The sequence below is a fragment of the Silurus aristotelis genome, assembly GCF_946808225.1.
Source record: "Silurus aristotelis genome assembly, chromosome: 26".
NCBI lineage: Eukaryota > Metazoa > Chordata > Actinopteri > Siluriformes > Siluridae > Silurus > Silurus aristotelis.
Genome location: NC_139599.1, coordinates 8,164,886 through 8,192,187, shown reverse-complemented (window position 1 = coordinate 8,192,187; position 27,302 = coordinate 8,164,886). Strand labels below are relative to the sequence as shown.

General features: G+C 43.2%; 1 protein-coding gene and 1 pseudogene across 2 annotated transcripts in view; both read right to left on the bottom strand.

The window, feature by feature from the left end:
* Positions 1-1,987: 1,987 nt before the first annotated feature.
* Positions 1,988-5,553, bottom strand: LOC310720664 (mitogen-activated protein kinase 6 pseudogene; annotated as a pseudogene). The gene is made up of 4 exons (XR_014538293.1): positions 5,146-5,553; positions 4,600-4,698; positions 3,295-3,343; positions 1,988-2,602 (listed from the first exon to the last, which is right to left on the bottom strand). The product of XR_014538293.1 is annotated as a mitogen-activated protein kinase 6 pseudogene (transcript).
* Positions 5,554-8,605: 3,052 nt separating this feature from the next.
* LOC310720849 (tetraspanin-36-like) overlaps positions 8,606-27,302 on the bottom strand; it is a 33,583-nt gene continuing 14,886 nt past the window's right edge. Inside the window, exons 2-9 of the mRNA XM_083531973.1 lie at positions 25,547-25,595; positions 24,275-24,856; positions 11,719-11,910; positions 11,507-11,581; positions 11,202-11,297; positions 10,952-11,095; positions 10,731-10,814; positions 8,606-10,634 (exon numbers count right to left, since the gene is read on the bottom strand). Coding sequence (XP_083388099.1) covers positions 10,560-10,634; positions 10,731-10,814; positions 10,952-11,095; positions 11,202-11,297; positions 11,507-11,581; positions 11,719-11,910; positions 24,275-24,571 — 963 coding nt within the window. The 5' untranslated portion in view covers positions 24,572-24,856; positions 25,547-25,595 and the 3' untranslated portion in view covers positions 8,606-10,559. The remainder of the gene's footprint in view (positions 10,635-10,730; positions 10,815-10,951; positions 11,096-11,201; positions 11,298-11,506; positions 11,582-11,718; positions 11,911-24,274; positions 24,857-25,546; positions 25,596-27,302) is intronic.

Below are 27,302 nucleotides of genomic sequence, written 5' to 3'. Positions count from 1 at the left end.
TAACTTGCAGCACATCCTTCCCAGCTCGGTCCCTCTGCCTGGCCAATTGGTACAAATCCTTTTCTCCTTCCTTAGTGTCTAACCTCTCATACAGCTCCTCATATGTCTTTTCCTTGGCTTTCGCCACATCCCTCTTTCCCTGCTGCTGCATCACCTTGTACTCCTGCCTACTTTTCTCATCACTCTGTCAATCCCACTTCTGTTTTGCCAACCTCTTTCTCCTTATGCTCTCCTGCACTTCCTCATTCCACCACCACGTCTCTTTGTCTACCTTTCTATTTCCAGATCATTTCTATTGAAGATCCACCACAGGAGCTCAATAGGGTTCAGGTCTGGAGACATACTTGGCCACTCCATCGCCTTCACCTTCAGCAAGGCAGTTGTCATCTTGACAGTGTGTTTGGGGTAATTTTTTTTTTTGAAAAACTGCCATTCAGCCCAGTTTCTGAAGGGAGGGCCTGATAGTCTGCTTTAGAATGTCACAGTACATGTTGGAATCCATGTTTCCCTAAATGAAACACAGCTCCCCAGTACCAGAAGCACTCATGCAGGGTTTCTTCAGCAAACTGTTCGCAGGCTTTCTTGTAAGCCAGCTTCAAAAGAGACTTTTATTTGGGACCACGGCCGTGCAAACCGACTTGCTGTGTGTGGTGTACGGTCTGAGCGCTGACAAGCAGACCTTCTGCTTCTGCACCCTCTAAAGCAATGCTGCAGCACTCATGCATCTGTTTTTGAAGCAGCTTCTGCACCTAAGCACAGCACGAGGACTCAACATCTTTGATGAACCCTTGCGAGGCCTGTTCCGATTGGAACACATCTTTGAAAACCTCTGTATGACTCTGGCCACTTTACTGTAACTCAGTTTTAGGGTGTTACCGATTTTCTTATATCTATCTTTGTGGAGAGCAGTAATTCTAATTCTTAAATCCTCAGAGCACCACATTTTAACTGCTCTAATACAAGATAAACAGATTTGTATGGTTCTGTCAAGCAGACAAAACCACGAACATGATGAATTGGACATTCGCATGGTTATAAGACAAAGAGCTGTTATCACTTAGGGTGTACTTACTTTTTTTGGCAGCTATTTTGACAATAATGGCTGTATGTTGAGTTCTTTTTTAAAAGACAATAAATCTTTACTGCTATAAAACTTACACATTAACTACTCTAAAATATATCAAAAATCTAAAATATAATAAGTTTAATTTCTACAGTATTGTCCTTGAAGGAGCATGTAGTTAAACACATAGTTATCTTCATCGTATTAAGTTAATTTATCTTGAAAAGATAAGGGGATGGTTGTAGTGGGTGCAGAGTGGAAATCTGTTTCAACAAAACGTGTGAAAATTAGTTTTAACTGAACACGTTTATGCTGATTGATTTTGAGAATAGCAAGTAGCAAAACATGAAATGAATATCAACAAAAAAGAAAATTGTTTCCGATGGAAGGTCTAGCTTCACCTCGTGTAAATCTTAAGAGCATAAATATAAAGCCGGACTGTCAGACAGACTGTTAGGTGTCTAGATCAGACACAGAGAAAGTGTAACAATGAGAATCGCTGTGTGCAAATACCATGCGCCCACCCATGCACCCTTAGCTCATGTGTTCAGTAGGAAATTCGCTGACATTTTCTGTGAATGATTCAAATTTATGATGTCAGCTTACACCACTCAGGAGGCCAAACCAGTGTTTATGCATAATGTGCAGTCCCAGGTGTAACTGTCTGGCTATGACTACAGTGGGAAATGCTGTGTCAATAACACAAAATATTGCAAAGCTATTGGTATTTTGCTTATAAAAACTGAACTGATGATAGTGTTGTTCAAACGTTTCATGTCCTATAATAAAAGAAAAATGTGCACAATGGAGGTGTTGTCATTTAGATCATACAGTGAATATATTTTGGAAAACTACATCATCCATTAAACACTGTGCTGAAAATTATTTACACACTATTCCACGCTCTTAAAACTGCACTAAATTCTAAAATCTAATAAATATTGCTTTGTTCTCTACCTTGTGTGAGTAGTGTGGGTCAACAATGCGTGCCAATCCAAAGTCTCCTATCTTCAGCAGCATCTGCTCAGTGTTGATGAAGATGTTGGCTGGCTTCAGGTCACGGTGCAGCACATTGGCTGAGTGGATGAACTTGAGGCCTCGCAGAAGCTGGTAAAAAAGCAAAGTGGCATGGGCTACTGGCAACGGGTCCTGCTCCAATATCTGGGCCAGATCTGTTTCCATAAGCTCTTGCACAATATAGATCTCTGTGACTTAAGTGAGGTTGTGGGGTAAAGGCTGGCCACAGGGGCCCATTGCTTCAAACACACTTAACTATGTTCTCATGCTGAAGTCGGCATGTGATTTTTACTTCACGCAATGCATGTTTAATGCTCATGGCGTCACGCAGTGCCAGCTTCTTAACTGCCACTCGCTGCCCACTTCGTCTATCAACGGCAGACAACACCAGGCCAGATGCACCTGTGCCCAGGGGTCGAAGATCGTGGAAGTTACTGCCGAGATCAAAGCCATGTCTGAATGCAAAAGAGCTCCACCTGGCCATTGTTCACTGAGGAGTTGCTTGAAACTGCCTGAGGGAGGCTGAGGACAGACGAAAACTTAATAAATAACATGTTCAAAAAGAGAACCACAATAACTCAATACATATAATCAGTAAACATTTATTGAAGGCCTTTTCTAGTAACACTAATTTGCATTGGTTTAAAATAAAAACTAAATATAAACTAGGTGGATTTATGTAAATTATGTACATTTTGACCAAATTTTCTATTTTTCTTTAATATCACTGTATCAGATGGGCAGCAGGCTGTTAAATGTATTTATATTAAGAGATTAAAAACTGAAGCCAAAACTGTTGATCATTATAGTCATCTTTAATTAGCATCCGCTGGGCTGATTTCAACTTTGCATGAAGCCCATAAATGAGGGGGAGTTTTATTCACACAGCCATATCAAAACAAAAAGCATGGTAGGCAGAATACAACACAATTTCATGGTACAGGGCAAGTGTTTCCATAGCAACACCAAACAACCTGAGATAGTCTAATACCATATACAGTACAGCATACACTTTTTCCTGTGCTTCAAGCTCTTATTCCAAAAGCCGCTCCATCTCTCACTCAAATTGAGTTATGCTCTTGCAGAAGCTCCAGATTGTTCATACTGTTGGGGCCACACATTAGCCTCACACTAGATGCTGAGCTGGAGCTGGTTTATGTCTGATACTGAACTGATCGTGATGATCAGGGTGTAATCTGAGAGATTCTACTTGCCATCTTGGGCTTTGTGTTGGCTTTTCAGCACCATGTTTGCCATTATCTGCTGAGGTGAGAGAGAAAGAAAGAGAAAAGCTAAATAAAAAACACAGTTATACTGAAACCAATTGATAAAAAGGCCTGTACTAGGCAAATGTTGTTTTTGTTCTTGAAGTTATGCCTAAAAAGACGTGTTTGTATTTCTCACAGGCTATGCATATATTATCTCTTCTATTCTTAATCATATGTTAACATAACCCTAAAAGTCAGAATCCCTACATACCAAAATAATTTTGTGGGATGTCAATCACATTTTTATTAAAAACAAGAACGAAACTACATCTACAGTGTGTAGTTTAAGGCATCAATGAAGTTTGACTACACCGTCCTTCGCTGGAACCATCAGCCAATCAGTGGAATGACAGGTTAAAGCATGTAATAGTGAAAACAAATTGAAGATCAAATTTAAAAGAGTCTGGTATTTTTCCTTCTCTGTTTTAATCTTTTTGTTTTCATAAAAGAAAATAGTAAAAAGATGCTTGTTATATTTATAGCCACCTACTGTATTAAAACCACTGACAAGCCTTCCTTTAAATGACCCTAATCCTAAATCTACATATCCTTTATTAGTTTGTTTGTTTTTTTATAATAATAATAATTATAATTAAAATTTGATATGCCACTATTCATACATAAATTGCAGCTCAATGTGCTTGAAGTCAATTCTCCTATTTCCCTGTATTATATCTACTGTTACTAAATATGCTCTAGATTCACCATGTTCCTGGACGGTTATTGAAGATAAATAAATGAACTTTAAAACATTACACATCTGGGGGAAAATAAATAAAAATGCCCAAGCCCCTAAATTGACAAAAATATTAAAATATTAGGTTTCAATATTTTATGGTAAAAGCACTCCTAGAAAGGCTAGGTCTATAGTAGGTAAAATCTAGGTGATAAATCATGATAACAATTCCAATGTTTAATGCAAAATCAGGATACAAATTTTTATTTATTTATAATGTTTTCTTTTTTCCTTCAATTACCATTTTGTTATCTGCTACAACTGATGGAGCTACAAACCATAAATGAAGCCAGATTTTATGGAGCAGGACGAGATCTATTGGTTAAATTGTTGCTAATTTCTTGAAACAATGGTGTTGTTAAGACCTTCAAAAGCTTGATATTTTGACAACACCTGGTGCTTACTAAAGTGTGTGTGTGTGTGTGTGTGTGTGTGTGTGTGTGTGTGTGTGTGTATGTGTGTGTGTGTGTGTGTGTGTTCAAGTGTAAAACTGTGTAAAGTCCACACACACATACAGACACACACACAGACGGTCTGCATTCCAGTTCTCCAACTTCATAAATAATGCACACTGCTGTGGCGCTGACTGCTGCTGTTTCACTGATGGACCTGTTCTGCAGCAGATACAGAAGAACATACAATACATGTAAGGGGCTCTGCTCAAGATGTGTGGGTTAGAAATGATTTAAAGGGAAAGGGGAAAAAAAACAGATAAAGAGCACATTAGGACAGCTCGGTGTGTCTGAGTGTTTGAGGTAGAAAGTGAAAATGTTCAGACGACCTCTCAGATGAAACTCGCCGCCACACAATAACAGGCTGCTGTCTTTCTTCTCTCCCTTTGTGTGCGGGGCAGAGCGTTACATCGCCGATATACTACATAATCAGGCCTGTTATAAATGCATGAATGAAAGTGAGCGGAGTCTCAACAGGACAATCAAGTGAGATTAAACCGTCCTGCTCGGAAGGCAGAGTTATGGGTGATAGACAACAACAGTAGAGAATCTGTGTATCGGCCCAGCATCCAGTGACAGAAGTACAAAGGAAGCGATGCGCCATCTTACCGTACTACACTTCAGGCTTCTTCATGGCTCTTACGCTTCTCCGTGCAAAACCCAGATTGTTGTCACGGGTTGAAAACGTTCCCATTTATCACGATTTCCCATCGGTTATTGTGTGGCACCAGTGTAGTCGGAGATATCGCAGTCAGAGTATGCTACCCTGTTATCAGCTCTGCGTCAGGAATTTTTCCGCCTATCAAATCATCATACTACATCTACCCCTGTTGTGATAAGACACAGCCTGCGAGCCTTATGCTGGGAATTAAAAACAAAACTAAACAACTCTTCTCTTTTCACGCATTTTTCTTCCACACGGAGTTTCCTCCCAGCTTTCTCCGTTTCCAAAAAACTCGCTTCTGGTAACCCCCGCGTGACGTCACGTTCCGCCCGTTGATCTGGACACCTGCTCGCGCCGACAGGAAACCAAAAGCGGCTTGCGAGTACCCGAGGCCAGAGACCAATTGCGAACGAGACGCAAGAGGCGCAAGCGCCGGGATTGGCTGCTGCTTCCAGCCGTGAATTTACAAAGCTGCACCTGTGAGACTGGTACCAGAATTAGTGATCGTACCATGGGAAACATGTAGCATACAGTCTGATCTGATTTATACTATAATTATCAGTGCAAGTTAAGGATGCCAATTATTTCACATATAGCATTTCTGTCACTTCAGGAACATCCGGCAGGACAAACGTTGTCCATTTAATCTTTGTTTTTGTTTTGTTTTTCATTTTGTCCTCAGGCCATGCAATTGTATTGATTACAGCTCACACATTTGGGGAGTAGGTCTTTAGGTCTGGATTAGGGCTTCTGCCAAATGCCATAAATGTAAATGTATTACAATGTTTACCGTTCACACATTTACTTCATATACAGATTCTGACATTTGCAGTTTCCATAAAAGGGTATGATTTTAAAAATTACACTGAGTACAACAGTTTGCATTTCCTTGGGTTAATATTGAGAAAACAAAGATTACATTACCAACAACTGTGTTCTAGAAGTCACAGAAATACCAAATGTGATTGCATTGCCCATACTTCATCACTGCCTCCAACCACTTTATATGTTCTATAATGAGCTTATGAAGTTTTAATCCAACCTCAACACCATATTCGTCATTCTAACTGGTCTGTTCTAAGCCTGTCAGTTTTTTTATCCAACCTTATTATTTGATTATTTTTTGAATAAAATTGCCAAATGTCATACAATACTTTCATGAAATCAGGTCTGGCGACAGAGAGGGTCACTGAGATAATTTTAAGTTGCCCTGGATAAGGGCATCTGACAAATGGCATAAATCTCATGTTATTTAGACCAGAGTTAAAGAATTCATACTTCCTATTTAAAGAAAAAGAAAAGGGCACACCATAACTGATTAAAGAAGGCATTGATTCCATAACTGATTAAGAAATATATTAAAGCTTGTCCTTATGGAAGAACCATTATTTGAATTGGAAAACTATATGAAATCTGTTTTGGAATTTATGGCATGGCATGTTGGAGACTTTTGGAGCATAGTAGTTGTGGCATCGTGCAGAGGGAATGTTTGTCATCAACATTTTACATTTACATTTATGGCATTTAGCGGATGCCATTATTCAGTGCCATACAAAAGTGCTTTGAGTCTCTATCAAGGGGTCTATCCTGATAGATTCTGCTCTCCTCACAGTCCTTGTGTTTTAAATGTACTCAATGGCAGAAAGGTCGGCACAAATGACTCCAGAGCTGCTGCCGTAATTATAATTTCCTGTGTACATATCAGGACTCATTGCAAAAACCTAATCTTTTATTCATTAATGCATCTCAGAAAAAATATTCATTAGTGGAGCCCTGTTTTGAAATTACTTGCCAAAGACTTATGTCAATACTACATTACTATTTTACAACTCTGGTAAGTAGAGCTTTTCAGAAATACAAAGCTGATACTACTAAGTCACATTTTTTAACACAGTCATGCCAAAGGAAAAATGTCCCAGATTAGTCAGAGTAAGAAATCAGGCAGGACACTGATGGATCAGCTTTGCTCTACTGCATGGACTGAGCTGGCTGCCCGTCCAGTGCCTCATCATCAGAAGGGTCAGGTTACTGCACATTCTGCTGCCATAGAGGAATAAATTAATGAATAACAGATCTGAATTTTCTGGCTTCTAAATGCTTAGTATGCTCTCTGTTGGAGTCACTTGCAATAGAAAGACTTTTCAAGCTTCCCTGTGACTGGGACACAACTGTACAGAGAATCTTTTACATGGTTTCACACACCATCTAAATGCGGCACACTGCAACAAGTCGGTTTGCATGGCCGTCATCCCAGAAGGAAGTCTCTTCTGAAGCTGGCTTACAAGCCTGCAAACATTTTGCTCGAGACAACCTGACCAAGAGCATGAATTACTGGAACCATGTCCTGTGGTCTGATTAGACTAAGATAAACTTGCTTGGCTCAAATGGCATCCAGCCCGTGTGGCGACGCCATGGTAAAAAGTACCAAGAAAATTGTCTTGCCTACAGTCAAGCATGGTGGTGGTAGCATCGTGGTCTGGGGCTGCATGAGTGCTGCTGGTACTGGTATTAACTGTTGATTTCTGTAAAGCTGCTTTGAGACAATGTCTGTTGGGAAAAGCGCTACAGAAATAAACTTGACTTGACTTGACGACCTACTGGGGAGCTGTGGTTCATTAAGGGAAACGTAGATTCCAACATGTACTGTGACATTGTAAAGCAGAAAATGAGGCCCTCCCTTCAGAAACTAGGCCGATTGGCAGTTTAAAAAAAAAATGACCCCAAACACACTGCCAAGATGACAACTGCCTTGCTGAAGAAGCCGAATGTGATGTAGTGGCCAAGTATGCCTCCAGACTTGAACCCTATTGAGCAGCTGTCAGGCATCCTCATCATTTTCATTTTCTGCTGTGTATAACTATATATGGACGGACGGACGGACGGACAGACAGACAGACAGGTGGTAAATGCACTTTGGCATCTACCAGGAGTGCAAATAGTAGCAATTGTGCAAATAGACAAGTGCAAATAAACGTGTAGCATATGTACAGCATGTAATATATATGTATATATGTAAACATATGTACAGTAAATAAATATAAAGGCTATATCAGTAAAGAGATGTGTGGACATCATGTGTGGTACAAGTTAATGGTTCTAAGGCAGTAACAGTGATAAATGTGCAGACACTTGTAAAGGAACAACAACTATAAGGTTATGGCATAAAAAATGTATGAATTTCGAATTACATGAATAAACAATTCCACTAATATATATATATATATATATATATATATATATATATATATATATATATATATATATATATATATATATATATATATATATATAAATATTAGGCAGAATGTACAGTAAGGTGTATATATAGATACACATAAATAAAATAGAGCAGATGTGTGTAAGGCACAATATGTGTAAAGAATGAGGAGTATAAAAAATGCAATATGTAATATTTACATTGTATGTATAATTGTACATAAGTTATATACAGTGATCTGACAGTGCAATGTAGAGTTCAGTAGTGTGATGGTGGATGGAAAAAAAGCTTTCCCTGAACCTGCTGGTTCTGGTGTGTATGGTTCTGTATCTCCTTCTTGATGAAAGGAGGGTAAACAGCTTGTGACTGGAATCTGAAGAGTCCCTGATGATGTTGTGAGCTTTGCAAAGACATCTGCTGTGGTGAAGGTGCTCAATGGCAGGTAGTTGGGTGCCAGCGATGCGTTGGGCGATTTTTGACCACTCTTTGCAGGGATTTACTTTCACACACAGTGGAAAACAGTGATGGAGTTTCCTCGGGATGCTCTCGATGATGCAGCAGCAGAAACCCATTAAAATCCCTGGGAACATTGTTGTGTCTTCCTAAACAGAGCTGAAATGTTCTGGTACCAGGACAGATCCTCAGAGAAGTGAACTCCCAAGAACTTCAAGCTGGAGACCCGCTGTACCTCAGTTCCATTGATATAAACAATTTGTCAATTTGGTTTGAGAATTTGGCAATTTTGGTTTGATAAACAAACATAAAGAGCATAGAGCTGTTTGAAAGAAAAGCAAGCCATTTTGAAGCTGAGAAGGAAACAGAAACTGATCAGGGCATAGCCAGAACTAATTGAAATGTTGTGAAAAAACACTTGTGCTCAACTAGACATGAAACAGGAAAAACAGTTGATGATAATGAAACTCAAAGCTTAGCATCAGGATTGAAGATGTACAAAAATAAAAAAAGACCAAACAGAAGATGAATAGCAAGAATCAGAAGGCCATATTAAAATTCGACAGAAATGCTAGTGCCATCTTGATGAAGTTACTGCAAGCATGGCAAATGCAACCAAAAATATTCAACACATCTCATACATCTATCTAGATGAATATATCAGAAAGCTAAACCTAAAATCTGATCTATTGTCACAGGTTTCATGTTTGTTGTTCCAATACGTTTGAAAGACACTGTATATATCTAACATTTTTAATACGTCACATCTTTTAGCTGCATATGTAAAAACAAATCCTGCCATCTTCTGGTTGCAGTACATCAACAAATAAAAATCCAAAATTTCACATAGTATGAAAGGGTTACACTAAAGTTACATATACATTGTACACATGATTGTAAAAAATTTTTTTTGGTTAAATATTTTTTTAGCAAATGAATACTGGATCATATGGTTACACAAAATAATAAATTGTGTCATTTTTGCATTAATGTAGATATGATCTAAAACAGTCTTGAAAGAACAAAAAAAAAAAAAAAAAAAAAAAAAGAAAAACTCTATGATAATACCTGAAATTATAACCTTAAGTTACACAGAAGTTTTTTTTACAGAAGTTAAACTAAAAAGTGCTGCTTTTAAGTTTGAAATTAACACAAACAATGATTTGACATTTATTTAATCATCAATACAATAAATACTCAGCAAGTCAGCATTTAATATGTGATCTCTAATTCCTTAGACGTTTAATAGCAAAAAATAAAGCATCAAAACCTTTGACATTTACATAAACAACATCTAGAGACAAAAAATGGAATACACTTAAACTTCGAATCACGATCAATTCAGTGTTTAAAATGTTGTAAGAAGTCAGGTCAGGCAAAAGTTTTTTTATTTTTTCATTTTATTGTTGAACTTAATTATAAATATGTACATGCAAGTGTGCATTTCTGATAAATTTATCTGCACTTTAGTCCTTACCACAAAAGGAAACAAGTAAGCATAAATTATTTGCTTCCTTCATTTCTTAATACAACAGTGATTTTTGCTTTTCTATGCAAAGACCACAACAAAACTTAAAATACTTAGCCATAAAAAACAAATGTGTGAAATGTTAGTATTGTCACTGATGAGATTATGAAAAATGTCTGACTATCTTCATTATTGATAATGAAGAAGCTTTATGGAACCTTTTACACATAAAGTGATTGGTTGTCATTTCCGGTTCTTCGCCAGAGGATATAAGAAATGATTAAAATGCCTATGAACTGAAGAAAAGAAAGAAATCGTTACCAGTGCAAAAATGTCCACATTATTCTTTTTGAAAGCAGGTAATTGCTGTACAAATTATAGGCCTAACATACCTTAATGATGGCAAATGTCAAGACGACATGCAGGGCAAAATCCAGCACACCCTCCAGCAGCTGCTGCAATTTATCTACACATCCCTAAAAAATACAAAGACTACATTGCAGGGTTTGATTTTGAAGAACATCATTTGTCCGCAAAATGATAAAAATACAGTAATTGTAGAGATCAGAATTGTTTGACGTAAAATAATGCCGTTTAGATTTTTTTCGCTTACGCCAGTATTCAGCAGATGTGGCTGTTCCAATTTTCCACTGCACGGTGTGTTTGCTTTGCAGCATGATTTAGGCAAAATATGGTTAAAAATGGAAAATTGAAACGTTAGCCAGTCGGTGTAGCCTTCTAACCCACAACATTGCAGCTGGAAAAAGAGAGAGCAAATAGATATGTGCCATTATTAAAAAATAAAAAAGTACAGCCTTCAGGTTTTTAATAATGTATTACACCTAATTATAATAATTATTTACCTTAGTCTGCAAGTAATCCACTTCTTTGGTTTCTGGACTATAGCCATTGTACCTATCAAAACGATGAGTCTCTCGTTTGTACAAGTTATCACTTATCTGTCAGTAAAAAGATCATTCACAGTTATTTAAAAATCATTTAAGAAATATTGTGTCCATAGATCAGAAGGCTCTACCAAATTTAACAATGAATTTAAGATAAAAGATCATAAGATTAAGCTCACAAAATACCAAAGTACATTCATGAAAGCGGACACCAAAATAATACAGTAATTATAACGCAGCATTCACCAAACCAGAAAACTTACTGATGGTTTGTACACGTGGCCAAACACTAAGGCAGTGACGTCCGCAGCAAAGACCAGCAAGATGATCAGTAGGAACTGCATGCAAACAAAATGTGCATGAAGAAAGAAAGAGTTAAAATAATTCGCATCTCCTTTTTATTTTTAAAACTGAAACTCAAAGCGAAATTTATTTCAATATTTTCGGGATTGTGTTCAGGAAATTCCGTACTCACAAAGCCTAGGCCAATTTTAAAGTCCTTCAGAGTTGCACAGCAGGAAATTATGCTGATTAAGAACATGACTCCGGCCTCGGCAAGAATGATGATTGCAGGGACAAGGCCAAAATCGTCAGCCCTGTAATCGTCAAAATTCTTATAGCTGGTTATAAAATAAGAGCCAACATACGTGAACATCGCTCCTGTCACCTGGAGACAGAGAAATCACATTAAAAAAAGAACTCGTGAGCAACTACTGAAAAACAACAGCGTGACCCGACTGCATGACAAACACGCACAGAACATTGTGAATATTGCTAAATAAATACATGACGCACAAAGAGACATACAGTTCCGAATATGTGCCTATATCGGGTAAATGAGAGATTAAGCTTTACAACGCAATAGTTGTTGTTTTGACTTAAACATGTGGGTCTGATGGTTTATCCAAAAAAGCATGTGACACAACAAGAGCCCAGATCTCGGTCACAGAACTGAAAGTTACTTTGCTGCACTAATTTGAAATTAAAATCTGGTCTTGTGTCTCTCAGTGTAAAGCCCCAAAAGGCCTAAAAAAACAGAAAGAAGAAGTTTGGAAGTAGTCCTTGTTAACTTTCATCTTGCTCATCATGTGTAAGGGTGTAACGTGTATTCAAGAACAACTATTCCATCACCAAATGATGTTTCTTGGATTTGTGACCAGAAAACTTGACTGCTGTAGAAAGTTACACTTTCAGCCACAGATTAGAGAAAGACAATGATCAGTTATGACTGAAAGAAGCTGTCCATGAGAACTAATACTCACTTTGTATGAATCACATCTCTCATATAGGCTTTAATAGGATTTTTTTACTGGCTCGAGGGTCATACTGAGGCACACAAAAGTGCCTAAATCCTTCCCACTTTATCTATGTACGCCTCTTAAAAAATCTATTGATTTTTACAATGCGGCATTGAAATTTTACACGTGAAGAAGATCACGCATAAATTAGAGGAAAATATGACACTGAAATTGACGTGTTATTATCCGAACAAACAGAAAACACGCCGAATACACTTTACCAATACTGTGGGGGCTATCAATAATGTGGTAGATAGATACTTTAAACTTTCTTGCTTAGGTTTATTATGTTTATTTACAGAAACTGAATCAGCAAACTAATATATGTTTAAGAGTATTTATTATCTTAATATAATGTATTATTTTGCTGATTCTAAAAATATTATTCTAAAAATATTATTATTTTTGGAATAATAATTTTATTCTACTCCTAGTTTTGCCCACAGATATATAATATACTGGGATGACTTTCAACATTGACTATAGTTTCATTTGCTAGTGGGTAAAACGAGAATAGAGACGGTATACTCACCAAAAATAAGAAAATAATAACAAAAAGAATGCTCTTAGATGCTTTGACCTCGAAGGCCATGTCTGTAGGTCAATTATAAAATAAACGCGAGCTTTCCGGTTAAGCGTATCTTAACGATGGGATAAGCTGTCTGAAGCAAAACAGCCGTTACACCCTCTTAATATACGTACAGTACTAAGTTACTAAATATTAAAATGCCGCTTATGCGCTCACAGACGCTCAGCATTCGGTGCGTTTCCACTTGCAATTCTTAAACTAAACGGTAGGTGGGGACACAACCGCATTTTTGGAATTCAAATCAATGGCCCATAGGGTCGTGGAGTCGTGGAATCATTGCTTTAAACCAAATTCTTTTATACAGCTTAGCTAATATTTTTTTTTATATATATTAGATCAATGCCTCGGTGTGGAGCTCTCCAGTTGCTTTATTGTTTTTGTTACGTTGCCCTGTCTTTAGTGTTTCAAGTAGTCACTCTTGAAAGGGATGAACTGATGAACAGTGTTGGGGGTAACGCGTTACAAGTTATAATAATTCTTTTCTGGAGTAACGAGTAAAGTAGCGCGTTACTTTATAAATTTACACCCTAATATCTGAGTTACTTTTTTTAAAAAGTAATGCGAGTTACTTTTCAGTTCAATTATTTAGCATTAAAAAATAAATACTGAATTAAAATGAACGTAGTCACGTAGAATCGCGCACTCATACGTGCGAGCAGCGGGAACAGAAGCTGGTCAGAAGCGGGGATGAGGGATTACATTACTGTGATGAATGTATTCTTATTATTTTGAAATAGTCGAGGAAAAGGAGAAAGGAATAATGGTTAAGTGTAGATTATGTGTTGGTGAAAAGCTCTTGTCAACTGCAAAAAATAGCACTTCAAAAAAAAAAAAAAACCTGCATGCAAAGCACAGCATTACAGATGTGTGTGTGTGTGTGTGTGTGTGTGTGTGTGTAATGTTGAATATATGTAACATTATGCAATGTTGCATATATGTAAATGGAGACAGAAATAGAGAAAACTTTTGCCGACTTTCCACCACTGCTCAGAATAAAAGTTTTCCGTGGGAGACACATGTACGATGCCATCGCAGCAGAGAGAGAGAGAGAGACAGAGAGAGAGAGAGAGAGAGAGAGAGAGAGAGAGAGAGAGAGAGACAGAGAGAGAGAGAGAGAGAGAGAGAGAGAGAGAGAGAGAGAGAGAGCAAATTCACAGCTCATTTGCTGTGAACTTAAAAGCAGTGTACAGAAGTGCGACTGGAAAGTGTTCAGCCTTGTGGTCAAAAGTTAGTCGATCATCCTATTGTTCTCTAATAAGTTATTAAACATTTTAAATGTTTAAGACATGTCTTTTGCCCTAATATAACTTATTTCTTAATGGCAATTATCTATATTACACCTGTTACACCTGTAAGGCGTGAAAGAGATACAAGTAACGCAAAAGTCACGCAAAAGTAATATAACGCATTACTTTCCATAAAATGTAACTAAGTAACGTAATTAGTTACTTTTTTGGGGAGTAACTCAATATTGTAATGCATTACTTTTAAAAGTAACGTTGCCCAATACTGCTGATGAATATTCGACTGCTGTCAAGCCAGCTGCAGTTTGAAAATACACGGTGAAGCCAGCCGCACGTTTTTTTCGTCTAATCAAGCGATAACGGTATGGGTGCTGGGAGCTGCAAATGCTACAAAAAAAAATTCTACAACAAAAAAAAAATGCTACAAAATGTAAGGAAGCTTCAGAACGGCGTATAAAAAGACAACAAAGAGATGTTTTGCTTTTTTCATCAGAACACAAATAATACACTTTCATGTTTGTGGTATATGTATATGTATATGTGGCGCGAGGGGGAAGGGGTTTTAATTTAGATTTGAAACTCTGGGTTTTACACTTTACACCCATTCTGAATACCTCACCACTCAACCATCAACACCTCCAGCCTCGCTCCTTTTCCTGTACTTCAGATCAGTTTCACAAAAATTTTTAATCAGCCTGTCTAAAAACCTGTGCAGGCTAGCTGGCTTCCATCTTTTTACAGATCTTTAACAGATCACTGGAACTGTGTGGAGTGCCTGCCTGCTTTAAATGCCCCACCATCATCCCCATCCCAAAGAAACCAAGAATCACTGGACTACAGACACTTTGCACTAACATCTGTGGTCATAAAGTCATTTTTAGAGACTGGTGTTGGCTTACGGACATCGCTAGACCCTTGCTGGACCCCCTGCAGCTTGCTTAGCTAGGGAACAGGTATGTGGTTGATGCAGTAAAGATGGGACTGCACTTCATACTGCAACATCTGAACAAATCAGGGACTTATGCAAATTTATTGTTTGTGGATTTCAGTTGATCATCACAGTGGTCCAGAACAAACTAGGCCTGCTCTCTCTTCCTAGCACTATTTGTCAGTGGATCACCAGCTTTCTGACAGTAAGTCAACAGTTAGTGAGACTGGGAAAATTCATGTCAAACAGCCATACGATTAGCAGGGATGTGTTCTGTCCTCTCCGCTCTTCTCCTGAAACACCAATGACTGCACCTCTACAGGCACCTCTGTCTATCTCCTGAAGTTTGCAGACGACACTACAGTCATCACTGCATACAGGAGCGAGGTTGAGTAAGGCTGCCTTACAGTAAAAAACAGACATTGAAAAACTCCCTGATAGGAGGACTATGAGGAAGAAACCCTGAATTTGTCCCTGATGAGCAAGCCGCTGGCGACTGTGGCAAGGAAAAACTCCCTTAGATGTTATGAGGAAGAAACCTTGAGAGGAACCGGACTCAAAAGGGGAACCCATCCTCATTTGGGTGACATCAAGAGTTTGATCATAAATCTTTCAACAATACAGAACACTGGAGAGTGAGAAATAACATGATTACTGGAGTATAAGATTATAAGTGATGTTCTTTCTGCAGTCTTATACAGTCTATATGGTTAGTAGCTCCTAGTTTTATAATCTCAGCATTTGTGATCATCACAGATCCAGCATCAGCTTCTCCATGCCAGAGCCTTTAAACACTCCAGGAGGTCCAATGTCAAACTCCACACATGTAGCGGGATCCAAATGGCACTGGTACGTCTCTAGATAGTTCGGGATGTTTGCGAGTTCGGCATCTACTTCTTTAAAGGTCCGTAATCATCACGAGGTGGGAGGTGACTGGAGCTGGCCAAACCTCAAGGTGTCTCGGGATGGGGAGAGAAAGAGAAGCAGTGGAGAGGAATTAGCGTAGCTGCTGTTCATGATATTAACAGCACAAGTTGATAATGTGCATGTGATCAGATGTTCTGGAGCACAAAGTTATGATATGTGATGTGTGTTATGTGTAGGCTTTGCTAAAAAGATATGTTTTTAATCTACACTTAAACTGGGTGAGTGTGTCTGAGCCCTGAACACTGTCAGGAAGACTATTCCAGAGTTTAGGAGCTTAATGTGAAAATGCTCTACCACCTTTAGTGAACTTTGCTATTCTAGGAACTACTAGAAGCCCAGAGTTTTGAGATCTCAGGGAGCGTGGCGGACTGTAGCGTGTTAAAAGACTGGATAGATACATAGGAGCCAAACCATTTAGTGCTTTATAAGTGAGAAGTAATAGTTTGAAGTCTATTCGAAACTTAACAGGAAGCCAGTGTAGGGACGATAGGATTGGGGTTATGTGATCATATATTCTTGACCTTTTGAGAACTCTGGCTGCTGCATTCTGGACTATCTGAAGCTTGTTTATTAATGACGCAGGACATCCACCTAGTAATGCATTACAGTAGTCTATTCTGGAGGTCATAAACGCATGGACGAGCTTCTCTGCATCGGATATAGACAACATGTTTCTTAACTTAGAAATATTTCTAAGGTGAAAGAAGGCTGTTTTTGTAACTCGGTTGATATGATATTTGAAAGACAAGTTGCTGTCTAAAATAACTCCCAGGTCTTTTACCATTGAACTAGTGGTTACAGAACATCCGTCTAAATGCAAGTTGAGATGCTGTCCAACCTGTCCATCACCACTGCAAATAAGAAAGGACTCAGGGCCGATCCTTGATGCAGTCCAACTTACACCTTAAACCAGTCTGTCGTTCCTACTGCACACTTCACAGCTGTCACACTGTCCTCATACATGTCCTGCACCACCCTCACATACTTCTCTGACACACCTGACTTCCTCATACAAAACCACAACTCCTCTCTTAGCACTCTGTCATACGCTTTCTCAAAATCTACAAATACACAATGCAATTCCTTCTGTCCTTCTCTATACTTCTCCATCAACATTCTCAAAGCAAATAATGCATCTGTGGTGCTCTTCCTCAGCATGAAACCATACTGTTGCTTACAGATGATCACCTCTTCTCTCAGCCTGGCTTCCACTACTCTTTCCCATCACTTCATTGTGTGACCGATCAACTTAATTCCCCTGTAGTTACTGCAGGTCTGCACATCTCCCTTATGCTTGAAGATCGGTACCAGCACACTCCTTCTCCATTCCTCAGGCATCTTCTCACCTTCCAGAATCTTGTTAAACAATCTGGTTAAAAACTCCACTGCCATCTCTCCTAAACATCTCCATGCTTCTACCGGTATGTCATCTGGTCCAACTGACTTTCCACTCTTCATCCTCTTAATTGCTGCTCTCACTTCCTCCTTACTAATCCTATCCACTTCCTGCTTCACCAACTCCACATCATCCAACCTTCTCTCTCTCTGATTTTCCTCATTCATCAGCTGCTTAAAATACTCCCTCCACCTTCTCAACACACTCTCCTCACTAGTCAACACATTTCCATGTCCATCCTTTATTGCTCTAACTTGCGGCACATCCTTCCCAGCTCGGTCCCTCTGCCTGGCCAATTGGTACAAATCCTTTTCTCCTTCCTTAGTGTCTAACCTCTCATACAGCTCCTCATATGTCTTTTCCTTGGCTTTCGCCACATCCCTCTTTCCCTGCTGCTGCATCACCTTGTACTCCTGCCTACTTTTCTCATCACTCTGTCAATCCCACTTCTGTTTTGCCAACCTCTTTCTCCTTATGCTCTCCTGCACTTCCTCATTCCACCACCACGTCTCTTTGTCTACCTTTCTATTTCCAGATCATTTCTATTGAAGATCCACCACAGGTGCTCAATAGGGTTCAGGTCTGGAGACATACTTGGCCACTCCATCGCCTTCACCTTCAGCAAGGCAGTTGTCATCTTGACAGTGTGTTTGGGGTAATTTTATTTTTTGAAAAACTGCCATTCGGCCCAGTTTCTGAAAGGAGGGCCTGATGTTCTGCTTTAGAATGTCACAGTACATGATGGAATCCATGTTTCCCTAAATGAACCACAGCTCCCCAGTACCAGAAGCACTCATGCAGGGTTTCTTCAGCAAACTGTTCGCAGGCTTTCTTGTAAGCCAGCTTCAAAAGAGACTTCCATTTGGGACCACGGCCATGCAAACCGACTTGCAGTGTGTGGTGTACGGTCTGAGCGCTGACAAGCAGACCTTCCGCTTCTGCACCCTCTAAAGCAATGCTGCAGCACTCATGCATCTGTTTTTGAAGCAGCTTTGCACCTAAGCACAGCACAAGGACTCAACTTCTTTGATGAACCCTTGCGAGGCCTGTTCCGATTGGAACACATCTTTGAAAACCTCTGTATGACTCTGGCCACTTTACTGTAACTCAGTTTCAGGGTGTTACCGATTTTCTTATATCTATCTGTCAGGAATCCACCTGCCACACCTCCGTCAGAGACTGTCATTGCCGCTGCGTGCTCCCAAGCTCGCAGCACAAATCATGCACAGCTGAAGCGCATCACGCAATCACTCACGGCTTCCATATAAACCGCTCACTCACACACACTCGCTGTCCGTTATTGCATGTTCATGCCCGTCCGTGTGTGTGCCGGTGTGTTCGCGGCTGCTCAACCCCGCTACGTGCGGTTTGACTCGGACTCTGATTTTCTGGATATTCCCTGCTCACGCAGGTATTTTGTGTTGGCACTGCCTGTTTGTGTTATTAAACACTGTTTGCTTTCACTTCGGCTTCTGCCTCCATTCTCGCCTGACAGAATAACGGACCGCGAAAAGAAATAAAATGAGAGGGACACAAAAAAAAAGAAAAGAAAAAAAAAAAAAAAAAGAAAAAAAGGAAAAGACATGATCGGACTGACGCCGTCTTCCCGGCGCGAATCGCACATCGGCGGTCGGGTGCGGCCGCGATTCAGCAGAGGCCAAGCCCCGCCTCCAGGAAAACCCGGAGGCGCGCGGCCGCCTCTCGGTCGTGCTCAGAAGCGCCACGCCCCCTCGACGACGTCACGGGACTCCCGGCTCTCTTCTCCGCCAACAGAGCTGAATGGGGCATGTTTTTACGGTGCGTGAATGACTACATGGAGTCGAATCCATCCAGTTTCCCAACGGAGAGGTCGCGTTCATCATTTCTCTGTTGTCGGGGGAAACCCTCTCTCTCGCCTTAGAGTTATGGGATGCGAATGGAGGTGATTTCAGCTCATGCACCCGGTTCCTCCAGCTTCTCACCAGGGAGCTCGGGATAGTCACGGCTGATCTCCATCTCCTCACCTCCACCTCCAAGAGCACGGTTCCGCACCTGAGTCTCATAGAGATCTCCGCCCTGCTTCGAGACCTCCAGGAAAGCTCCGGTCCACCTCAGGTTCTCCAGAGGATCTCCGCCGTGCTCCAGGCCATCCAAAACGGCTCTGTTCCGCTCCAGGACCTCCAGGAGCTCTCCACTCTGCTTCAGAACCTCCGAGAGAACACGGCACTGCCCCAGGTCCTTCCAGAGAGCTCCACTTCGCACCAGATCAGCTCGGAAAGCTCGGCTCCGCCCCAGGACCTCCCGGAAAGCTCTGCTCCGCCCCAGGACCCTCCACAGAGCTCCGCCCAGCTCCGGGTTCTTCCACAGAGCTCCCCCCAGCTCTGGGTTCCTCCACCGAGCTCCGCCCAGCTCCGGGTCCTTCCACCGAGCTCCGCCCAGCTCCGGGTCCTTCCACAGAGCTCCGCCCAGCTCCGGGTTTCCCCAGAGGGCTCCGCCCAGCTCGAGGTTTCCCCAGAGGGCTTCGCCCAGCTCGAGGGTTCTCCAGAGGGCTTCGCCCAGCTCGAGGTTTCGCCAGAGGGCTCCGCCCAGCTCGAGGTTTCGCCAGAGAGCTCAGCCCAGCTCGAGGTTTCGCCAGGGAGCAACTCTCCGCCTCTGAGCGACCCCGTAAGCTCGGTGCCACAACAGGACCCGCCAGAGAGCTACGCCCAGTTCCAGGCACCGCCAGAGAGCTACGCCCTGTTTCAGGCACCGCCAGAGAGCCACGCCCAGTTCCAGGCACCGCCAGAGAGCCACGCCCAGTTCCAGGCTCCGCCAGGGAGCTCCTCTCTGTCCCTGCGCGACCCAGTGAGCTCCTTTCTGTCCCTGAGCGACCCAGTGTGCTCCTCTCTGTCCCTGAGCGACCCAGTGTGCTCCTCTCTGTCCCTGAGCGACCCCGAGAGCCCGGTTCCCGCTCCAGAGAGTCCTCGAGAGCCCGGTTCCGCTCCAGAGAGTCCCCGAGAGCCCGGTTCCGCTCCAGAGAGTCCCCGAGAGCTCGGTTTCGTCCCAGAACTCCCGAGAAAGTCAAGCTCCATTCCAGGATCTCCAGAAGCATTCGTTTACGCTCCAGTATCCCAAGAAGAACACCTCTTCTTCCAATGGGATCACGGAGTACACAGCTCGCCTTCGAGACAGCAAAGGGGAAGTCGTCCTGATGCCTCTGGGCTCCACCGAAGGTGACAGCTCGCCCCACAGTCTCCCTAAAGGCGATGCTACCTCTCAGATCTCCTCTTCACCTAAAGAAACCTCAGAGCACTCACCTCAGCTCCGGGACTGCGAAAGGGAGGTCGAACCGCTGCCCCTGGCTTCCTCCACCGGCGACGGCTCGCCCTACAGTCTCCCAGAAGGTGACGGCTCGCACCAGGAGCACTCAGAGAACCAGGTCACGTCACAGAGCTCCTCCCACGGCGACATCTCGCCCCCGAGCTCCTCCCACGGCGACGTCCCATTCCCGAGCTCCTCCCATGGCGACGTCTTGCTCCCGAGCTCCTCCCACGACGACTTCTCTTCCATGAGCTCCTACCTCGGTGACGGCTCGCCTCGGGACCCCTATTACGGTGACGTCTTATCTCCAAGCCCCCTGGACAAGGACGGGTCGCTCCTGAACTCCCCGGAGGTTAAAGTCATGCCGATGAACCCTGCCGAGGTCATCACTCAGCCCCTGTGCCCAGTCAGGGGCGTCGCTCCATTTCCGGTCCCTATCCAGAGGGTCTTCCAGCTGGTCCCTGTGGGTGAGGAGGTTCCTGTCCAGACCTTCCTGGGCAACGGCGATCCGGTCCAGGTCACTGGGGTGGTCGTCGCTCAGCCCCAGGTTACCGCCAGGGACGTCCTGCCTCTCCCGGTTTCCAGGGAGACTGCCGCTCAGTATCAGACCGCCGCAGAGGAGGCCGCTCAGCCGCCGGTCTTCGCCAAGGGCGTCAGTCTGCCCCTGTACTCCGTAGCTGGCGTCTCTCCGCCTCCTGTCGCCGCCGAGGGCGTCACTCTGCTCCAGGTCTCCGTGGGGATCGTCGATCCGCCTGCAGCCCCCGCAGAGGGCGTTTCTCTGCTCAAGGGCTTCATGAAGGTCATCGCTCAGCCTCCGGCCTTCGACAAGATTGGAGCTCCGTTTCCGGACATCAGGGTGGTCGTTGCTCAGCCTCCGGTCCTCGCCGAGGTCGTCGTCCAGGTCTCCATGGTGGACAAGGCTCCGTTCCAGGCCTTCCTGGATGTCGTCGCTCAGCCCCAGGTTACCGCCAGGGACGTCCTGCCTCTCCCGGTCTCCAGGGAGACTGCCGCTCAGTATCAGACCGCCGCAGAGGAGGCCGCTCAGCCGCCGGTCTTCACCAAGGGCGTCAGTCTGCCCCTGTACTGACAGGGCTCCGTTTATGGCCTTCCTGGATGTCGTCGGTCTGCCCCAGGTCTCCGTGGTGGACGTCCTCCTCCATCCGGTCTCTGCCGAAGGCATTACTCCGCCTCCGGCTTCCACTGAGGGCGTTGCTCTGCCTCCAGCCTCCTCTGAGTGCCTCGTGCAGCTCCTGGTCCCCGTAGGAGACGTCTCTCCGTCTTCAGTCGACGCCGGGGGTTTCGCTCCGCTTCGGGCCGCGGTGCTGGAAGGTACACCGCTCCTGGCCCCCGTAGGTGACATCTCTCCGTCTCCGGTCGACGCCAGGGGTTTCGCTCTGTCACTGGCCGCAGCGTTGGGATGTGTTCCGGTCCTGGGTCCTGCTGTGTCCAGGTTTCCCTTCCGGCTCTCCTCAGGGGTGGTCCCTCCGCCTCGGGTCCTTCCCGGCTTTCCCCGGCTCCAGAGCGGTTCCAGCCGGGTCCCTTCGGGCCCTGGACGATCAGGAAGGCCCTCCTCTGAGTGCCCCGGCCCTCCTGGCTTTGGGTGGGTTGGGGGCGTCCGGTGCCGCCCCTTTGGGGGGGGTGGTGTCAGGAATCCACCTGCCACACCTCCGTCAGAGACTGTCATTGCCGCTGCGTGCTCCCAAGCTCGCAGCGCACATCATGCACAGCTGAAGTGCATCACGCAATCACTCCCGGCTTCCATATAAACCGCTCACTCACACACACTCGCTGTCCGTTATTGCATGTTCATGCCCGTCCGCGTGTGTGCCGGTGTCTTCGCGGCTGCTCAACCCTGCTACGTGCCGTTTGACTCGGACTCTGATTTTCTGGATATTCCCTGCTCACGCAGGTATTTTGTGTTGGCACTGCCTGTTTGTGTTATTAAACACTGTTTGCTTTCACTTCGGCTTCTGCCTCCGTTCTCGCCTGACACTATCTTTGTGGAGAGCAGTAATTCTAATTCTCAAATCCTCGGAGCACCACATTTTAACTGCTCCAATACAAGATAAACAGATTTGTATGGTTCTGTCAAGCAGACAAAACCACGAACATGATGAATAGGACATGTGGCTTCGCATGGTTATAAGACAAAGAGCTGTTATCACTTAGGGTGTACTTACTTTTTTTGGCAGCTATTTTGACAATAATGGCTGTATGTTACACTTACACATTAACTACTCTAAAATATATCAAAAATCTAAAATATAATAAGTTTAATTTCTACAGTATTGTCCTTGAAGGAGCATGTAGTTGAACACATAGTTCTCTTCATCGTATTAAGTTAATTTATCTTGAAAAGATAAAGGGATGGTTGTAGTGGGTGCAGAGTGGAAATCTGTTTCAACAAAACGTGTGAAAATTAGTTTTAACTGAACACATTTATGCTGATTGAATTTGAGAATAGCAAGTAGCAAGACATGAAATGAATGTCGACAAAAAAAAAAATTGTTTCCGATGGAAGGTCTAGCTTCACCTTCTGTAAATCCTAAAAGCATAAATATAAAGCGGATATCTGGGCATTCTAAAACAAATTTATTTCAAAAGACAGACTGTTAGGTGTCTAGATCGGACACAGAGAAAGTGTAACAATGAGAATCGCTGTGTGCAAATACTTATTTCTAACATCATGTGCAAATTACAAAAATTTATATTTCAATACAGTTTCTAACCAACTGTAATGCTTTCAGTGTTAATAGTCTTTAAACAATATTATGCATCCATTCCTCTTCGGTATGCATTTTATTCTGGTCAAGATTGTGTTGGAACAATGCCTGCTATCACAATCATTTTGTTCAACAAAATTCAAATTAAACTATAACCCATCTGCTTTGTGTAGCCACTATGGTCACCCCTTAGCTCCACCCATGCACCCTTAGCTCATGTGTTCAGTAGGAAATTCGCTGACAATTTCTGTGAATGATTCAAATTTATGATGTCAGCTTACACCACTCAGGAGGCCAAACCAGTGTTTATGCATAATGTGCAGTCCCAGGTGTAACCGTCTGGTAACACCATGATTTTCTATGACTACAGTGGGAAATGCTGTGTCAATAACACAAAATATTGCAAAGCTATTGGTATTTTGCTTATAAAAACTGAACTGATGATAGTGTTGTTCAAATGTTTCATGTCCTATAATAAAAGAAAAATGTGCACAATGGAGGTGTTGTCATTTAGATCATACAGTGAACATATTTTGGAAAACTACTACATCCATTAAACACTGTGCTGAAAATCATTTACACACTATTCCATGCTCTTAAATCTGCACTAAATTCTAAAATCTAATAAATATTGCTTTGTTCTCTACCTTGTGTGAGTAGTGTGGGTCAACAATGCGTGCCAATCCAAAGTCTCCTATCTTCAGCAGCATCTGCTCAGTGTTGATGAAGATGTTGGCTGGCTTCAGGTCACGGTGCAGCACATTGGCTGAGTGGATGAACTTGAGGCCTCGCAGAAGCTGGTAAAAAAGCAAAGTGGCATGGGCTCCTGGCAACGGGTCCTGCTCCAATATCTGGGCCAGATCTGTTTCCATAAGCTCTTGCACAATATAGATCTCTGTGACTTGAGTGAGGTTGTGGGGTAAAGGCTGGCCACAGGGGCCCATTGCTTCAAACACACTTAACTATGTTCTCATGCTGAAGTCAGCATGTGATTTTTACTTCACGCAATGCATGTTTAATGCTCATGGCGTCATGCAGTGCCAGCTTCTTAACTGCCACTCGCTGCCCGCTTCGTCTATCAACGGCAGACAACACCAGGCCAGATGCGCCTGTGCCCAGAGGTCGAAGATCGTGGAAGTTACTGCCGAGATCAAAGCCATGTCTGAATGCAAAAGAGCTCCACCTGGCCATTGTTCACTGAGGAGTTGCTTGAAACTGCCTGAGGGAGGCTGAGGACAGACGAAAACTTAATAAATAACATGTTCAAAAAGAGAACCACAATAACTCAATACATATAATCAGTAAACATTTATTGAAGGCCTTTTCTAGTAACACTAATTTGCATTGGTTTAAAATAAAAACGAAATATAAACTAGGTGGATTTACGTAAATTATGTACATTTTGACCAAATTTTCTATTTTTCTTTAATATCACTGTATCAGATGGGCAGCAGGCTGTTAAATGTATTTATAAAGAGATTAAAAACTGAAGCCAAAACTGTTGATCATTATAGTCATCTTTAATTAGCATCCGCTGGGCTGATTTCTACTTTGCATGAAGCCCATAAATGAGGGGGAGTTTTATTCACACAGCCATATCAAAACAAAAAGCATGGTAGGCAGAATACAACACAATTTCATGGTACAGGGCAAGTGTTTCCATAGCAACACCAAACAACCTGAGATGGTCTAATACCATATACAGTACAGCATACACTTTTTCCTGTGCTTCAAGCTCTTATTCCAAAAGCCGCTCCATCTCTCACTCAAATTGAGTTATGCTCTTGCAGAAGCTCCAGATTGTTCATACTGTTGGGGCCACACATTAGCCTCACACTAGATGCTGAGCTGGAGCTGGTTTATGTCTGATACTGAACTGATCGTGATGATCAGGGTGTAATCTGAGAGATTCCACTTGCCATCTTGGGCTTTGTGTTGGCTTTTCAGCACCATGTTTGCCATTATCTGCTGAGGTGAGAGAGAAAGAAAGAGAAAAGCTGAATAAAAAACACAGTTATACTGAATCAAATTGATAAAAAGGCCTGTACTAGGCAAATGTTGTTTTTGTTCTTGAAGTTATGCCTAAAAAGACGTGTTTGTATTTCTCACAGGCTATGCATATATTATCTCTTCTATTCTTAATCATATGTTAACATAACCCTAAAAGTCAGAATCCCTACATACCAAAATAATTTTGTGGGATGTCAATCACATTTTTATTAAAAACAAGAACGAAACTACATCTACAGTGTGTAGTTTAGGGCATCAATGAAGTTTGACTACACCGTCCTTCACTGGAACTATCAGCCAATCAGTGGAATGACAGGTTAATGTCAGGGATCACCCTGCTTCTTCTCCCGTGCGCGCCCCGCCCGCTCGGAGCGCCTTGCCGTCATACTGATTCCACACACCTGTTCCTCATCACCCTCACGACTACTTAAATGTCTCACTCACCCCACTCCATTGTCCGTTATTGTTCATGTTTGGACTCTGTGTATGTGTTCCTGGCTCTGGCTTTTCTAAGTTTTGTGCATTAAAGACTGTTTGCTGTGCCTCGGCTTCCGCCTCGCTCACTTACGCCTGACAGAATAACGGACCGAAAGAAAGGAAGGAAAAGACGAAATATCTGCCCCGCGCTTACCTCGCGATGGAAGATCAGACATTCGCCGAGCCCACGGCGATACAGGATTTCATTGCCGCGCTCCAAGCCGCCTTTCCATCCGCGGCGGCTCAGCAAAACCCCCCCGCGCTCACCAACAGTCCCATGGCGCTTCCGGCCGCGATTTCCGGAAAGGCATCTGAATGCCGCGGCTTCCTGCTACAGGTAAATCTCTACATCGAGATGCAACCACAGCGTTTTCCCACGGAGCGGTCGAAAGTGGCGTTTTTCATCTCCCTCCTCTCCGGGAGAGCGCTGGCTTGGGCACAATCCCTGTGGGAAGTGGCCGGCCCGGTGACGCACTCATATGCCCGGTTTACCGAACATTTCCTGGAAGTTTTCTGCGCCGCCTCCGGGACTCTTACCACAGCCGACCAGCTGCTCAGGTTACGTCAGGGGAACGAAAGCATCACCGATTACAGCCTCCGTTTTCGCACCCTGGCGGCATCTAGTGGCTGGAACGAGTCAGCGCTGCTGGGTGTGTATCGGATGGGGTTAAATACAGAGATACGGCAGGCGATGGCTATTCATGAGGATTCAGTAGGGTTGGAGAGTTTCATCCAAAAATCGATCGGGCTCTCCCAGCGCCTAGCGGTGGACAATCCCACTCCTCACCCATTGAGCACTCCACAGGCCCATCAGCTGCCCTGGAAGGCGAGCCGATGCAGCTGGGATCGCAAAGGCTGTCTAGAAGGGAGAGGAACCGCCGTCTCGCTGCCGGCGGGTGCCGGTGCTGTGGAACCCAGGGGCATTCCATCTCACAGTGCCCCACATGCCCTGCTCGTGCCGCGGTGAGTACGGTCGAGTTGCCAACTGACATCTCCCCTCTATCTAAGCTCGATGTGTCGCTCATAACCCCCACTCTCTCCATCTCTGTGCATGCCCTAGTCGATTCCGGCTCGGCGGGGAACTTCATCTCCCAGGCCTGCCTCGACCGACTACGCCTCCGCCGAGAGCGGGGCTCCCAGGATCTAGCTATCCAAACCATCCAGGGACGGCCGCTGGGTGAGGGGTGG